Source organism: Mandrillus leucophaeus, unplaced genomic scaffold (genome assembly GCF_000951045.1).
Source record: "Mandrillus leucophaeus isolate KB7577 unplaced genomic scaffold, Mleu.le_1.0 Scaffold162, whole genome shotgun sequence".
In the NCBI taxonomy this organism is placed as follows: Eukaryota; Metazoa; Chordata; class Mammalia; order Primates; family Cercopithecidae; genus Mandrillus; species Mandrillus leucophaeus.
Window position 1 is genome coordinate 1503472 of NW_012101610.1, and position 16694 is coordinate 1520165.

Below are 16694 nucleotides of genomic sequence, written 5' to 3' on the forward strand. Positions count from 1 at the left end.
AGCGTTGGCGCTGCGGGGCCGCGGGGGTCGGTGAGTGCGAGCTGCGCCGATGCGGTGGAGGACGCTGTGGGGACCCCAGAAACTTTTCCCGCCGTGGATTTGGGAGGATTGGGGGGTCTGCTTCTTGTGTTTTTCTAAGCGGCCCCCCAACCCCAGCCAGGGAGTTCACTGGGAGATGTGGGATCTGGGCGAGGGGAACCACGGTGCGTCGGGAGCGGAGCCGTAGAGGGGTGGGCGGGAGAGGGGAGGGTCTGGGGACCTTTACGGGGAGAGGGGGACTGTGCCTGGATCAGGTAGAGATCCAAGTCTCCCAGGAGGGTCTGGGGGCGACCACAGGTGAAGGGCAGCTGGGGAGCGTAAAGGAACCCAGCCATGTCCTAGTGACTCGTGGTGTGTGAGGAGCTGCGGGCTGGTCCTGGGGCCGCGTGGGGGGGCTGACTGTGGACGGGGCAGACGCAGCCGGGGGCACAAGGGCTGGACTTTGTGGGTGAACAGCAGCACCTGTCGCGGGGGCTGGGGGTCAAGCCCTTAGCCGGCTTGAGTGCGCATTACTCAGCAAGGGGAGGGGGGGACATGGCGGGGGAAGAAGGCAGAGCTGAGACCTGGGCTGGGGACCAATGACGGGGAGGGGTAGGGAGGAGGGGGCGGCTGCATACAATGGCGCGGCGGGGGGAGTGGCGTTTCCCTTCCAGACAGGGGGCACTTGGACCTCTGGGAGAGGCGGCTAGGCTGGGGATAAGGACTAGACCTCTGCTCTGTCCCCTCTCCTTGGGGGACACAGGATTCCAGCCCCACGAGGACCCCACACATCCCGGGGTCCCTAGGGCTTGGGCCGGAAAGGGAGCGCGCTGGAGGAGCCCGCACCCGCCTTGGCACCGGGCAGCAGGTTAAACAGCCTGGGAGGGGGCCAACGACCTTGCCCCAGAAGTCTCCCCCGTGCAGCGGGTTCACTCCTCAGTCCTTGCTCTGTCACACCCAGGCCTAGCCAGTTCCCCCTTTCCGTCCCCCGTTCGCTAAGGGGGCGGCTCCTTGGAGCGCGGACAAAGGCCCCTGGAGTGTGGCGGGCAGCGGCGTCCCCGCCTGGGGCCCCAGCCCACGCGCCACATTGGCCGCCCAACTGCACCAGACCGGGGGGCACCTGAACGGAGCCCAGAAAGCCCTGGGGGTCCCGCAAAGACAAGAGAAGTGGGGGAGGGATCTGGCACAAAAACCCCGGCACTTCAGCCAAGGAACCTTCTTAATTCAGAAGTTTCTTCGGTGGGGACTCGAGGCTTGCGGAGGATCCAGGCTTTGAGTTAAACTGCATGCAAATGACATGTAAATAGAATGCAAATTGGCATCTGTCGTTTGGAAGCCCTCCCGGCCAGTTTGGTATCTAAGACTGTGGAGTGAACAGTTTCCTATCTGCTCCCTGCTCTAAGCCTGGAAAGGGGTCAGCTGAGTTGGGAAGGGAAGGAGATTCCAGGGGGAAGGAGCCGCCATTTGGGGCACAGCAGCAAGACAGGCAGTTTTGTTAGAAAGATAAACTCAGAATCTTTATTGGATTAATATGTTACTTCAAGAAACATGCCAGGGACAGAACTGGGTGCCTTGTATAAAACAGACAAGACCCCTTCTCTCCCGGGGCTGGGGAGGTGAGTGAGCAAACATTAAACAAACCCATAGCAAATGGATATGAAATCCGATTGGGATAAGGACGGCCAGGAAAATAAGGAGGGGTGATGTAAAAGAAGGTGACAGGGGTGTATGTACCTGAGAAGACTGTTCGCGGAGTGACATTTGAGTGCAGCCCAGCTAAAAGAGGGGCGCGCCGCTGGGGAGGTCTAGGGGGAAGACTGAACCAGGAAGAAGGCACTGTGCCTGCAAAAGGTTGGAGGTGGGAATGAGCTTAGAGGAACTGAACAAAGGCCATTGTGGCTGGAGCTGTAGGCAGATTTGGGGGTGGGGATAGGGGAATGGTGAGGACCAGCCAGATCACGATCTCTTGGGCCATGGAAAGGAGTTTAGGGTTTATTTCGTTTGGACCAGTGAACCCTCCTAGGGTTTTGAGCGGGAGGCCTTCGGATCTCATTTGTAGAAGCTCCCCTGACGTTGACAAGATGGAAAATAGTCCCCCTTTCCATTCTGCCCATGGGGCGAGAGAGATGCTGGGAGCCTCCAAGGGGCTCTGTCCAGCCTTGGGGGACCGCTTCGAGCCTAGCCAGCCACTGCAAGCCAACTGGAGGAGCAGCTCAGGTTTTAAAATCCACTCCCTACTTTGAAACAGTTTTGATCCACCCTAACTGAGCCACCCGGAGCCCACGGCCCCGTAAGCACTTTCTCGCAGAGCTTCCTGGGGGTTCCGAGTTAGTCACATTTTCTTCTCGGAATTACAGCCTGAGAGGAACCAACCACCGTGGCTCGGGCAGCCAAGGATGCAATTTGCATTTAAATGATTGCTTTTATTTACAGGACTGGAGCTGCTTTGCATATTCATGGATCACAGAGCTTGTGTTCTTGCAACCCTGTTTACTAACCTATGAGGATTTTCTAATTTGAGAGCCCTCAAATGGGCCAGTGGTCTAGTCAGCATTGGGGAATGAAGATTAGGAGAACCTGTAACTTGGAAAAGATATCAGAGGGTGAGAATTGCAGGTCTGGGAAAGAGCTTAAAGTCAGGAAACCTTGTAACAGTTTAATCCTGCAGAGCAGGAAATGGACCAGAGGCTTCAGCAGGGGTGAGCTGGGACAGACTGTGATGCTGGGGTGCATGGGGAGACTGGCTCTGCAGCCCCATCCTGGGCCTCTGTCATACGTGGGGGCTTCAGAACAGGGCTGCAGCAGAAAGGCCTTGAGGTCAGGAGCTGGGAGAAATGGGTTCTAGTTCCAGGCCAGCCTGTAAATTCCAGTGAGCCTCTGGCCAATTTTTCTGATGTCTCTGACTTCATTTTCCCTACAGGAAAATGGGAATCATGATTGTCTTTTCTTTTTTCAGACAGTTTAACTCTGTCACCCAGGCTGGAGTGCAGTGGCGCAATCTCGGCTCACTGCTAACTCTGCCTCCCCGTTTCAAGAGATTCTCCTGCCTCAACCTCCCGAGTATCTGGGATTACAGGTGTGCACCAGAGCCAGGGTTTTACCATGTTGGCCAGGCTGGTTTCAAACTCCTGTCCTCAAGTGATCCGCCCACCCCAGCCTCCCAAAGTGCTAGGATTACAGGCATGAGCCACCGCAGCTGGCCATGATTGACTTTTTAACAAGCAATTCACTAAAAAGCTGTTGCTTCCTCTGTGTCAGGCACCAAACCTGACTTTTCTTTTCTTATTTTATTTATAATAGAGATAGTCTTGCTATGTTGCCCAGGCTGGTCTTGAACTCCCTTCCTCAAGCAATCTCCTGCCTCCTATAGAGCTGGGATTATAGGCGTGAGCCATCACACCCGGCCCAGACTGAGTATTTTTCACGTACTTCTCACACCAGCCTTGTAAAGCAGCACTATCATTATTCCCATTTTACAGATGGAGAGACTGAGGTTCACAGAGGTTAAGTAATGCCCAGTGTCACATAGTTCTGTCTGACTCCCCTCTTCTGGCCTCCCTCCCACTGAGACCTTTCAGCCTGGTGGGAGCGTGAACTGTGTACCTGTATTCATGTTGGTACTGGGCACTGAACTATTACATATGCACAGGGCTTGCAAATCCACTCCCACACCACCTGCTCATTTTGTCTTTCCCTTCTGCGTTCCAGTGCCTACCGCCATCTTTAGAGAAGGTAGGTTAAGATGCCACTGACCTGCTAGACACTGGGAGGGGACGTGGCTGGGGTCAGGGGGATCCAGGGTGCAGCCATGCTGGTAGCAGCTGGGGCAAGGCCAGTAAGAATGTTCTAGAACGGTTTTGTACATTTCATGTCTCCTTTCCCATGGGTGAAAGGGAAGATGGGGATGCTGGTTCCCAAGAGAATGGCTGGTGTCTGCTCTGACTCTGCAAGAGAAACGCCCGGTTTCAGGGCACCCCAAGGTCCTCTGGCCTGGGTTCTACCTCCACAGCGAGGCTCTCACTTAGAGCACCTGCTGCAGGTGGCAGAAGAGTGTGGGAGTCCCCAGGGCCAACCACTCCAAGAGCGTCTCCCCTTCACACCACCTCAGGGACCTCATTGGTTGGTGTGTGATGGAGGAGGCTAGAAGCCAGCAGTGGACAAAAACCTAAACCAGTAACCTCATTACAACACATTCTTTTCTTTTTTTATTTTATTTTATTTATAACAGAGACAGAGTCTTGCTATGTTGCCCAGGCTGGTCTTGAACTCCTTCCTCAAGCAGTCTCCCACCTCAGCCTCCCAAAGTGCTGGGATTACAGGCATGAGCTTGGAAGCCAGCAGTGGACAAATACCTAGGCGAGCCACCTTGTTACAACACCAGCTCCATGGCAACCACCCCTTCTAGAAAAATGAAAGCACTCACCACCTCAGACAAGAGAGCGTTTGCCAATCTTTTTTATCTATGTATTGTATTTTATTATTATTATATTTTGAGCTGTCTTTATGCTGTCACCTAGGCTGGAATGAAGTGGCTCAGTCACGGCTCACTGCAGCTCAAACTCTTGGGCTCAAGTGATCCTCCCACCTTAGCCTCCTGAGTAGCTGGGATTGCAGGCACACACCACCACACCTGGCTAATTTTTGAATTTTTATAGAGACAGGGTTTCACTATGTTGCCCAGGCTGGTCTCCAACTCCTGGACTCAAGTGATTTGCTTGCCTTGGGCTTCCCAAAGTGCTGGGATTACAAGTGTGAGCCACCGTGCTTGGCCTTTCTAATGTATTTAATAGACACCTTATATAAACTGCTTACCCCGTTAACTACTGTCCTAAACCCTAAGTATTTTAACCGTCACCGCAACCCCATGGGGTGGACACTGTTATCACCTTTGTTTTGCAGATGAGGCACCTTATGGCAGCTGCCCAGAGTCACAAGGTGCTAGCAGGTGGTGTGGGGACATTATCAGAAACTGGAAGATCTGATTCCTAAGTTCACACCAAGGTACGGCCTTGGCATAGCCTCCGGGCAGGCCTTGTTTTCCTTCCCATGCAAGGAATCCTGCCTGCCTGTGTTCTGGCCTCTGCAGGCCCCAGCACGTGGAGAGATAAGAGTGTGCTATTCCTCCACCTGCTAGCTGCTTCTGGCCCCTCTGCAGAGTGCGTGCATGCGCACGCGCACGCGTTTGTGTGTGTGAGAGAGACAGATGCAGTATATTTAAGAGCATCTGAGTGAGTCACATTTCTAGGAGCCTGGCTGGCAGAAAAGGTAATTAGTATGTGAGCTGAGTCTTGTGCATTCGTTCACATTTATTCATTACTCCTTTTGAGAAGCGCGCACGCTTGCATCCCACGGGTTTGTTGCCATATATTCATCCTGTCCCAGTCAGTCCTGCCTCAAGGCTGACTCAAAACCTCTAATCTGGTATTATTCCTTTTGGGGCTCCTGGAGAGCTTCCCAGCTCTCAGGGTGAGAGGCACCAGGTGGCTAATTTAGCAGGATGGGGGCTTACCTGCCAGGGGGCACAGTGGATTGTGGGCATTGCCTGCCTTGTCTTGGGCTGGGGTGGGGAGATGAAGGAGGTAGTGCTCTGAGTTCCGGCTCTCGCTGCTGTACGTGCCCTTGTGTATCCAGCCTCGGTACACCCCAGCATCGCCTACAGTGCTTGTGGAAGCACTGGTGGCTGGACCCACTCCCTGGGAATCTGCATTTCTAAAGAGCTCTGGGGCGATGCTGCTGCTCTTGCCAGCCCAAGAACCAAACTTCGACGTAAACCTCTCATACCCTCAGTTTTCTCCCCTATAAATGGGAATGAGAACACACGGCCTTTCAGGGTGGTGTGAGGTTTGGAGACCACATTTATTCATTCATTCGGCAACTGGATTGTGAGCACTGCCCATGTGCCAGGCACTGGGGAATTGGTGCAGAACAAGATGACAAGGTGCTGGGCATGAGGTAGGGGTTGGGGGAGGAGGGGAATGGTGAGGAACAGACCAAAAGAGTACAACAAATAAAATAATCTGGCCCAGTGTGGTGGCTCACGCCTGTAATCCCAGCATTTTGGGAGGCCAAGGCAGGCAGATCACTTGAGGTCAGGAGTTCGAGACCAGCCTGGCCAATATGGCAAAACCCCCTGTCTCTGCTAAAATACAAAAATTAGCCAGGCGCCTGTGATCCCAGCTACCTGGGAGGCTGAGGCAGGAGAATCACTTGAGCCCAGGAGGCAGAGATTGCAGCGGGCCGAGATCATGCCACTGCACTCCATCCTGGGCAACAGAGCGAGACTCTGTCTCAAAAAAATAAAATTAAATAATTGAAAATTGAGATACACGCTACAAAGACAACAATCAAAATAATTGACAAGGACAGGGAGAATCTACTTTGGGTTTGTTTGTTCGTTTGTTTGTTTTTATGATGGAGTCTCTGTTGCCCAGGCTAGAGTGCAGTGGCGTGATCTCGGCTCATTGCAACCTCCACCTCCCGGGTTCAAGTCATTCTCCTGCCTCAGCCTCCCAAGTAGCTGGGATCACAGGCATGCGCCACCACGCCTGGCTGATTTTTGTATTTTTAGTAGAAAAGGGGTTTCACCATGTTGGCCAGGCTGGTCTCGAACTTCTGTTCTCAAATGATTTGCCTGCCTCAGCCTCCTAGAGTGCTGGGACAGGTGTGAGCCACTGTCCCAGGCCAGGGAGAATCTACTTTGATTGACTTGCCAGTCAAAGGCTCAGCAAGTGGCACTTCTAGGGCTCTAGTGTGTAGTAAAAGCCCAGGAGCAATAGTACAATTGTTTGCGTCTGGCCTCACCCCTTTGTAGCTGCGTGACCTTGGACAAGCCTGCTCTCCTCCCTGTTTTATCTCCTGTAAAATGGAGATAGTAATAGTACTTACCTTACAGAATTATAATGTAGATCATTAGGTACTAATAGACGTGAAGTACACAGAGTGCCTAGAACATAGCACCGTAAGGGTTAACCAGTTATTATTGTTGTCACTTTGGCTGCCATAGGAAACTGTGGGGAGCATTTCTGAATCCCCCAGAAGTCCTAGATGAGCTGCCTCAGCGTCAGGCTGTGAGGCAGTGTGCCACACCCCTCTCCCAAACAGCCTGGACATTGTCCTATGGAGTGTGGTGGCTGTCACCTCATGGGCAGCCTTGGCAATGATAATGACCCACTTGAGACAAGCGGTGCCATCAGTTGCGTCTATGTGCTGCGCCTACAGTGCTTGTGGAAGCACTGGTGGCTGGACCCACTCCCTGGGAATCTGCATTTCTAAAGAGCTCTGGGGCGATGCTGCTGCTCTTGCCAGCCCAAGAACCAAACTTCGACGTAAACCTCTCATACCCTCAGTTTTCTCCCCTATAAATGGGAATGAGAACACACGGCCTTTCAGGGTGGTTTGAGGTTTGGAGACCACATTTATTCATTCATTCGGCAACTGGATTGTGAGCACTGCCCATGTGCCAGGCACTGGGGAATTGGTGCAGAACAAGATGACAAGGTGCTGGGCATGAGGTAGGGGTTGGGGGAGGAGGGGAATGGTGAGGAACAGACCAAAAGAGTACAACAAATAAAATAATCTGGCCCAGTGTGGTGGCTCACGCCTGTAATCCCAGCATTTTGGGAGGCCAAGGCAGGCAGATCACTTGAGGTCAGGAGTTCGAGACCAGCCTGGCCAATATGGCAAAACCCCCTGTCTCTGCTAAAATACAAAAATTAGCCAGGCGCCTGTGATCCCAGCTACCTGGGAGGCTGAGGCAGGAGAATCACTTGAGCCCAGGAGGCAGAGATTGCAGCGGGCCGAGATCATGCCACTGCACTCCATCCTGGGCAACAGAGCGAGACTCTGTCTCAAAAAAATAAAATTAAATAATTGAAAATTGAGATACACGCTACAAAGACAACAATCAAAATAATTGACAAGGACAGGGAGAATCTACTTTGGGTTTGTTTGTTCGTTTGTTTGTTTTTATGATGGAGTCTCTGTTGCCCAGGCTAGAGTGCAGTGGCGTGATCTCGGCTCATTGCAACCTCCACCTCCCGGGTTCAAGTCATTCTCCTGCCTCAGCCTCCCAAGTAGCTGGGATCACAGGCATGCGCCACCACGCCTGGCTGATTTTTGTATTTTTAGTAGAAAAGGGGTTTCACCATGTTGGCCAGGCTGGTCTCGAACTTCTGTTCTCAAATGATTTGCCTGCCTCAGCCTCCTAGAGTGCTGGGACAGGTGTGAGCCACTGTCCCAGGCCAGGGAGAATCTACTTTGATTGACTTGCCAGTCAAAGGCTCAGCAAGTGGCACTTCTAGGGCTCTAGTGTGTAGTAAAAGCCCAGGAGCAATAGTACAATTGTTTGCGTCTGGCCTCACCCCTTTGTAGCTGCGTGACCTTGGACAAGCCTGCTCTCCTCCCTGTTTTATCTCCTGTAAAATGGAGATAGTAATAGTACTTACCTTACAGAATTATAATGTAGATCATTAGGTACTAATAGACGTGAAGTACACAGAGTGCCTAGAACATAGCACCGTAAGGGTTAACCAGTTATTATTGTTGTCACTTTGGCTGCCATAGGAAACTGTGGGGAGCATTTCTGAATCCCCCAGAAGTCCTAGATGAGCTGCCTCAGCGTCAGGCTGTGAGGCAGTGTGCCACACCCCTCTCCCAAACAGCCTGGACATTGTCCTATGGAGTGTGGTGGCTGTCACCTCATGGGCAGCCTTGGCAATGATAATGACCCACTTGAGACAAGCGGTGCCATCAGTTGCGTCTATGTGCTGAGACGTTGGGTAGGGAGGACTTCCTGGAAGAAGGGGCCATAAGATGTGGGAGGAATATTAAACTGTTGTCAAGTGACAGAAACCCAGCTCAAACTGGCTTAATCCAAAAAAAAATAGCAGGGGCTAGTGGGAGTTAACTGGCTGCTGGAACTGCAAAGACCAGACTGGCTTCAGGCATGGATGAATCCAGCCATTCAGTGTATTAGGACTGTGGTCCATCCCATAGCTGTTTCCTCGGGGACAGCTTTACTCTCAGACAAGTTCTCACCCTGTGATGGCAAATGTGTTCTGCAGCTTCAGGCCTCCGTCCTCGTAGTTTTTCAACCCCAGCAGAAAGAGAAGACCTCCTTCCAGTGAGTGCTAGAACAATCCTAGGGTGGATTCTCATGGGCCTCAGGCCACGTGCCTTTCCATGAACCACTCACTGTGGCTTAGGGTAGCATAAATGCTGTGATTGGCCAGGCCTGGGACAGATGCCCACGCTGGGAGCGCGGACGCAAGGTAGCTCTCCAAGGGAAAATCAGGTGCTCTTTCCAGAAATGGGAGAAGCGGATGCTGAGCAGCAAAAACAACAGCTGTCCCGGAAAAGCAGACAGTTCCACCCTCAGGGATGAAAACAGAAAGCAAGAGTGTATCCATTTCCCATGTCAGAGAGGAGTCAGGAGCTGGAAACCTGGACCAGGGCCATAGAACTCTGCACCATTTCAGAAGCTTGGTCGCCATCTTGGTGTTGGCGTCCTCCACACAGGTTTTCTGTTGTGGTTGCACGACTGAGCAGGAATGGGGAGGAGCTGGAGAAACAAAAGTCCCAATTTGCAGCCAGGTCTGGAAAAGAGAGAACCGCCTCCAAGAGTGAGTGGAAACAGCTTAAGAAGGCCAAGTTCTTGCAAAGAGACCCAGGGTGCAGGCTTGCTGCTGAGGGGCCTGGCTGGTTTCGTGGCATCTTCCCCATCCATTCTGTCTTTACGTGCCTAAACCAGGCTTGCTCCACCTGGGCACACTTGACCTGTAGGGCTGGATAATCCTTTCTGGTGGGAGCTGTCCCACCAGATGTAGGATGTTTAGCAGCATTTCTGGCCTCCATCCCCTGATACCAATTGCATCTCCTTCCCTAGTTGTGACAACCGAAAATGTCTCTAGACATTGCCAAATGGTCCCTGGGGGTAAAAATTGCACCTGGTTGGGAGTCACTGGCCTACAGGGGGAGGAGGGGTTGGGGAATCGGTGGTAGTCAGGACTGCAAAGCACATTCCTGCCTGTCATCCTCCCAGCCACCCTGGGGCTGGATGGGATTAGAGAGGCTGCTTGGGACATTGCTTGCTGAAACCTGCTGAGAAGTCTCTTAACTGAGCTGGCCATTGATGAGGTGTCTCAGGGGAATCCACTCCAGGGCCCCTCCACCGGGTAAGGGACTGTTAGCATTTTGCTCTGACGCCTCCAGTTCTTACATTTTGATCCCTCGTGTGCTTTTAGGACCTCGTGACAAGCAATTGTGTTAGGACGTTTATCCAAAGAGTGGTAGGTTGAAATGTGCCCAGTGGGTATGCAACATGGGTTACATCAACCAGCAATTTTATTTGATATTTATTTATTTATTTATTAAGACAGAGTCTCGCTCTGTTGCCCAGGCTGGAGTGCAGTGACAAGATCTCGGTGCACTGAAACCTCCACCTCCCAGGTTCAAGCGATTCTTCTGCCTCAGCATCCCAAGTAGCTGGGACTACAGGCACATGGCACCACGCCCAGCTAATTTTTTTATTTTTAGTAGAGAAGGGGTTTCACCATATTGGCCAGGCTGGTCTCAAATTGCTGTCCTCAAGTGATCCTCTTGCTTCAGCCTCCCAAAGTGTTGGGATTACAGGCATGAGTCACTGCGCCCAGCCTCAATGAGCAATTTTAAAATGTCTGGAGATAAACACTTGCATGTGTTTGGTTTTCTTTTAAGTAGGCTGATTCAAAAATTAAGTAAATAACTGCCCAGGTGGTGTGTGGACAAAGCACAAGTAGCTGCGGTGGCACGCCAGCAACTGATGTGGCAGGACCACGAATAAGTGCTGGATTGCAGGCCGACCGTCAGTGCCCGGGGTGCATCCTCACCCCTGAGCGTACCTGAGCAGGATGCTGAGGCGGGATGCTGGCCAGATGCCTTCTATTCCGAGCCTGCCTCCTCTCATCAGTAGGCAAAGGACATGAGCCCGACAGCCCCAGGCACCTTTTCCTTCAGTAACATCAATAATTTATGCCACTGGAAAGCCTCACAGCCAGGGCAGGATCTGAGACGCTCACAGGATCTCTGTAACAGTGAGGTGGTCGATACCGCATTTACTTAGGGAAGCCCCAGGGACATACTGGAGCCCGGGGAGAGCAGCTGGTCACAACCCCACACGTGGGTTGAGCTGGGGCAGTAAGTCTGGCTTGAGATGCTGGAAAACGAGCGCCCAGCCAGCTGTGCAGGCTGTGGCTTTCCTAAAGACCAGGCTCCCTTCAAAAGCAAGGGGCTGTTAGAGGGGGAAAAAAAAAAAGCGAGGAGCTGGTAGCTGTGAGGTAGAGGACGGTCCCTGCTGTTTCTCATTCATTCAGTATTTACTAAACATCTACTTCATGCCAGGCGCTGTGTGTCGAGCTTCAGTCTACACCCGTGGTTCTCATCCAGGCGATTTTGCTTCCCCAGGGGACATCTGGCACTGTCTAGAGACATTTTGGGTTGGCACAGTTGGAGGAGGGGACGTGCTACTGGTATCCAGTGGGTAGAACCCGGGGATGCTGGTAAACATCCTACAACGCACAGTCCCCCATGACAGAGAACGACCCAGCCCAAATGTCAGTCGTGCCAAGACTGAAGGAGCCTCGTCTGCTGGTGAACAAGAGAGACCATGTCCCTGCCCTGCCACGTCTTGCAATGGAGGAAGTGAGGATGGGAGGACAGGAGGAAGGGAAGGCAGAAACAAAGTAAACAGTCAAAAAATGACAGACGCGATTAGACCGGAGGCTGTGGTGGAGAAGACTGGGGTGTGACCTTGGCCAAGGTCTGAGTTGATAGCATCAGAGCTGAGCTCGGCACAGGGAGGAGGAGTGGCCAGGCAGAGGGAGCAGAGGGGCAAGAGGAAACTTGGGTTAGGCCCATCACTGAGGCTGCTGTGTGGAGTCCAGCTCGTATATGAGCAGGAGAGAGAATTCTGCAGGTTTCCCAGGGAGAGACGCTCTCCGGGGAATCCTCCAGAGATGTTCTAGAGAGCGAGCGTGGGAGGTGAGGGAGAGACACAGCCTGGAACCAAGGAAGACAGCTGCTTTTGTGTTTACTACATTTGAAATGCTGGGATCCCGGCACTTTGAGAGGCCAAGGCAGGTGGATCACTTGAGATCAGGAGTTCGAGACCAGCCTGGCCAACATGGTGAAACCTCGTCTCTACTAGAAATATAAAAAAAATTAGCCAGGCGTGGTGGTGCACGCCTGTAATCCCAGCTACTCAGGAGGCTGAGGCAGGAGAAATGTTTGAACCTGGGAGGCGGAGGCTGTAGTGAGCCAAGATTGCACCACTGTACTCCAACCTAGGCAACAGAGAGACTCCATCTCAAAAAAAAAAAAAGAAAGAAAAAGAAAAAAGAAAGCGAAAAATGCTGGGAGCCCTCGGAGTGAGGTCGCATCCGGGAGTTGAGTTGTGTGACCTTGTGCAAAGGTTGTCTCCTCCTGGAGACTCTGTATTGTCACCTGTAAGATGGAGGTCCTAAAAGGAGCTGTCTCACAGGGCATTGTGAGGACTGGATGTGTCCAATTCCTGTCCTGAAGTTAGTTGGTAGTAAATGTTAGCTGTTAGCCTCGAGAGGCTGAGACTGGGTAATTCATACCACTCATTCTCCTAGTGCAGCACTTGACCTGTGGCTGTCTCTTTAAAGTTTCATTTTTTCCCCCTTATTTTTCTTTCTTTCTTTTTCTTTTTTTCTTTTTTCTTTTTCTTTTTTTTTTTTTTTGAGACGGCTTCTAGCTCTGTCGCCCAGGCTGGACTTTAGTGGCACGATCTTGGCTCACTGCGACCTCCGCCTCCCAGGTTCAAGCAATTCTCCTGCTTAAGCCTCCCAAGTAGCTGGGATTACAGGCACCTGACACCACACCCAGCAAATGTTTGTATTTTTTAGTAGAGACGGCATTTCACTGTGTTGGCCAGGCTGGTCTTGAACTCCTGACCTCGTGATCCACCCATCTCTGCCTCCCAAACCGCTGGGATTACAAGCGTGAGCCACCGCGCCCAGCCTTCCCCTTATTTTTCAAGAGGTCTGAAGTGGCACAGAGTATCAAATTCAAAGAATACAAAAGGGTATACAGAGAAGTTGGCCTCCCTGCCACCCTGTCCTCCAGCCACCAGCGGTGATGATTCATGGTTCTTCACTGCACCCAGCCAAGGGTACAGATGGGACCCAAAATGAGAGGTGGGTCTTCTTCAAGAAGTCAGGAGAGGGGGAGTCTTCCAATGAATTGATCTTTCCTTCCCTCCTTGGCTTTTCTAGAATGTTCGTGGCATCAGAGAGAAAGATGAGAGCTCACCAGGTGCTCACCTTCCTCCTGCTCTTTGTGATCACCTCGGTGGCCTCTGAAAACGCCAGCACGTCCCGAGGGTGCGGGCTGGACCTCCTCCCTCAGTACGTGTCCCTGTGCGACCTGGACGCCATCTGGGGCATCGTGGTGGAGGCGGTGGCCGGGGCGGGCGCCCTGATCACACTACTCCTGATGCTCATCCTCCTGGTGCGGCTGCCCTTCATCAAGGAGAAGGAGAAGAAGAGCCCCGTGGGCCTCCACTTTCTCTTCCTCCTGGGAACCCTGGGCCTCTTCGGGCTGACGTTCGCCTTCATCATCCAGGAGGACGAGACCATCTGCTCCGTCCGCCGCTTCCTCTGGGGCGTCCTCTTTGCGCTCTGCTTCTCCTGCCTGCTGAGCCAGGCGTGGCGTGTGCGGAGGCTGGTGCGGCACGGCACGGGCCCCGCGGGCTGGCAGCTGGTGGGCCTGGCGCTGTGCCTGATGCTGGTACAAGTCATCATCGCTGTGGAGTGGCTGGTGCTCACTGTGCTGCGCGACACGAGGCCGGCCTGCGCCTACGAGCCCATGGACTTTGTGATGGCCCTCATCTACGACATGGTACTGCTGGTGGTCACCCTGGGGCTGGCCCTCTTCACTCTGTGCGGCAAGTTCAAGAGGTGGAAGCTGAACGGGGCCTTCCTCCTCATCACAGCCTTCCTCTCTGTGCTCATCTGGGTGGCCTGGATGACCATGTACCTCTTCGGCAATGTCAAGCTGCAGCAGGGAGATGCCTGGAACGACCCCACCTTGGCCATCACGCTGGCGGCCAGCGGCTGGGTCTTCGTCATCTTCCACGCCATCCCTGAGATCCACTGCACCCTTCTGCCCGCCCTGCAGGAGAACACGCCCAACTACTTCGACACGTCGCAGCCCAGGATGCGGGAGACAGCCTTCGAGGAGGACGTGCAGCTGCCGCGGGCCTATATGGAGAACAAGGCCTTCTCCATGGATGAACACAATGCAGGTAAAGTGGGCACCGCCCGGCTGGGTCAGAGCATCTCAAAAGACGCTCTTCTTCCTCTGCAGTAGGGATGGGCAGTCCCAGTGCCTGGGACAGTCGTAGCAGATCAGAACCCACAAACGTTGGCTCCTGTGCTGAAACTGGCCCAGATATGGTTTGAGTTGTTGGTTTGTTTGAGACGGATTTTCGCTCTAGTCACCCAGGCTGGAGTGCAATGGCACAATCTCAGCTCACTGCAACCTCCGCCTCCTGGGTTCAAGTGATTCTCCTGCCTCAGCCTCCCGAGTAGCTGGGACTACAAGCGTGTGCCACCATGCTCAGCTAATTTTTGTATTTTTAGTACAGACGGGGTTTCACCACGTTGGCGAGCTTGGTCTTGTATTCCTGACCTCCGATGATATGCCCATCTCGGCCTTCCAGAGTGCTGGGATTACAGGAGTGAGCCACCGCGCCCAGCAGGGTTTGGGTTTTGTTGTTGTTTTTGTTTTTGAGACAGAGTCTTGTTCTGTTGCCCAGGTTGAGTGCAGCGGCATGATCATAGCTCACTGCAGCCTCAAACTCCTGGGCTAAAGTAATCCTCCCACCTCAGCCTCCCGACTAGCTGGGACTGCATGCATGCGCCACCATGTCCAGCTGATTTTTTTATTCTTTGTAGAGACAGGGTCTCATTATGTGGCCTAGGTAGGTCTCAAACTCCTGGGCTCAAATGATCCTCCCGCCTCAGCCTCTCAAAGCTCTGGATATGGATTTTTATTAAGCTTTTTTTGCCCCCTACCAATTGCCAGCCAATGTATTTTAAAAATACAGGTTTCTGGCTTCTTTTGCAAAGTCGAATCTGGCAACACTGGACCAACATTTCCACTGGGCTGCAATGGTCTGAAACTGACTTGAGACCATGTGCACTAGAAGACCCTGCCTCTGGCCCCTCCTGGAGCTGTGGCTGCCCTTCAGACCGGAATCCACTTTTCTGTTCACCGCACTCTCCACCACTCCCTATTGCTCCTGACCCAGCTGCTATGTAGCATAGTAACATTAATTCCCTGGCTCCCCCATCCCCCAAGCATTTGAGTCTGCTACCCATGTGCTGGATGGATGTGGCTGGGGGCCACAGCGGGAATGGCTCCCATCCCCTCTCCTACCTCAGTCACCAGGAATGTACTAATTTGGGCCCTGGAGCCAGATGTCTGGGTTCAAATTCTGCCTCTGCTGTGGCTTTGAACAAATTATATTACTTTCATAAGCCTCAGGTTTTCTCATCTGTGAACTAGAAATAGTGAGAGACTGCACCTCACAGAGCTGTTAGGAGAAGGAACACAGTGAGTATAAAGCCCTCTTGGTACCTGCTGTGTTCTCTGTGCATCTTACTCGGCTTCCCCTGGAAGCAGAATCTGAGACAAGGGCTCCAGTGCAGGTGGTTTAGTGGGGCGGTGGTCCCTGCAAGGGAGAGGGCAGGGAGAATGAGACTGAGAAGGCAGAGATGATAAAACAAGTACATTAATGAGCCAGTTACCACCACGGGCAGCAGCGGCTCATTCGTGCTGGGAATCCTCTGAGGACATAGGCTGAATAAGCCTCAGAATTGGTCCAGGAAGAAAAGGAGGCTGGGGCATCTGTCCACCAGCTCCCATCTCCCAGTGTTATTTGGTTTTGGTTTTTGTCTTTATGGACCGAGTCTCGCTCTGTTGCCCAGGCTAGAGTGCAGTGGCACAATCACAGTTCACGCAGCCTTGACCTCCTGGGCTCAAGCAGTCCTCCCACCTCAGCCTCCCGAGTAGCTGGGACCACAGGCACACACCACCACGCCCAGTTAACTTATTTTTTATTTTTGATAGACACGGAGTCTCACTATGTTGCCTAGGGTGGTCTCGAATTCCTGAGCCCAAGTGATTCCCCCCCACCTCGGCTTCCCAAAGTGCTGTGATTACAGGCATGAGCCATAGCACTGGGCTTCCAAGTGTTATTAACATCCCCTATAATTCTGGTGACTGGGGTGGATAAGTATCATCTGTTCCAAGGCAGGAAAACAGCTTTGCCGAGCACTTGAGATGGACGTTTTCTGGGTACCCAGGGCTATCTGCTACTGCTGCAGGGGGCTTCAGAAGTGAGGTCCTATCTAGGGCATGTGGCATAGGAACCCACTAGGACCTGCCTAGGGAATGTGATACAGGAACCCAAATCCCCTGCTATGGACACTTGAGAAGTATCTCTTAGAATCATTACTTGAAGGGAGTCAGCCAGGGTCCCAGCACTAGAGATTAAATAAACTTCCGCTTTCGCGGTTCTTTGAGAAAGATGCATCAGGGGCTACAGCATTCATAATAATAATAACTAGTATTGTCATCATTTGTTGAACACTAACTATGTGTCAGGCACTATT

The 16694-nt window shown here is 52.6% G+C and overlaps 1 protein-coding gene across 2 annotated transcripts in view; it reads left to right on the plus strand.

Moving 5' to 3' along the window:
- The window catches only part of GPRC5B (G protein-coupled receptor, class C, group 5, member B), a 28784-nt gene that overhangs the window by 1563 nt on the left and 10527 nt on the right, over positions 1-16694 (plus strand). The window contains exons 1-2 of one of the 2 annotated variants that reach the window (XM_011976069.1): positions 7-30; positions 13290-14320. In XM_011976069.1, the coding sequence (XP_011831459.1) occupies positions 13291-14320 (1030 nt within the window). In that variant the 5' untranslated portion in view covers positions 7-30; position 13290. Of the gene's footprint in view, positions 1-6; positions 31-13289; positions 14321-16694 lie in introns of those variants that run through there. The other variant, XM_011976070.1, reaches the window with a different exon arrangement.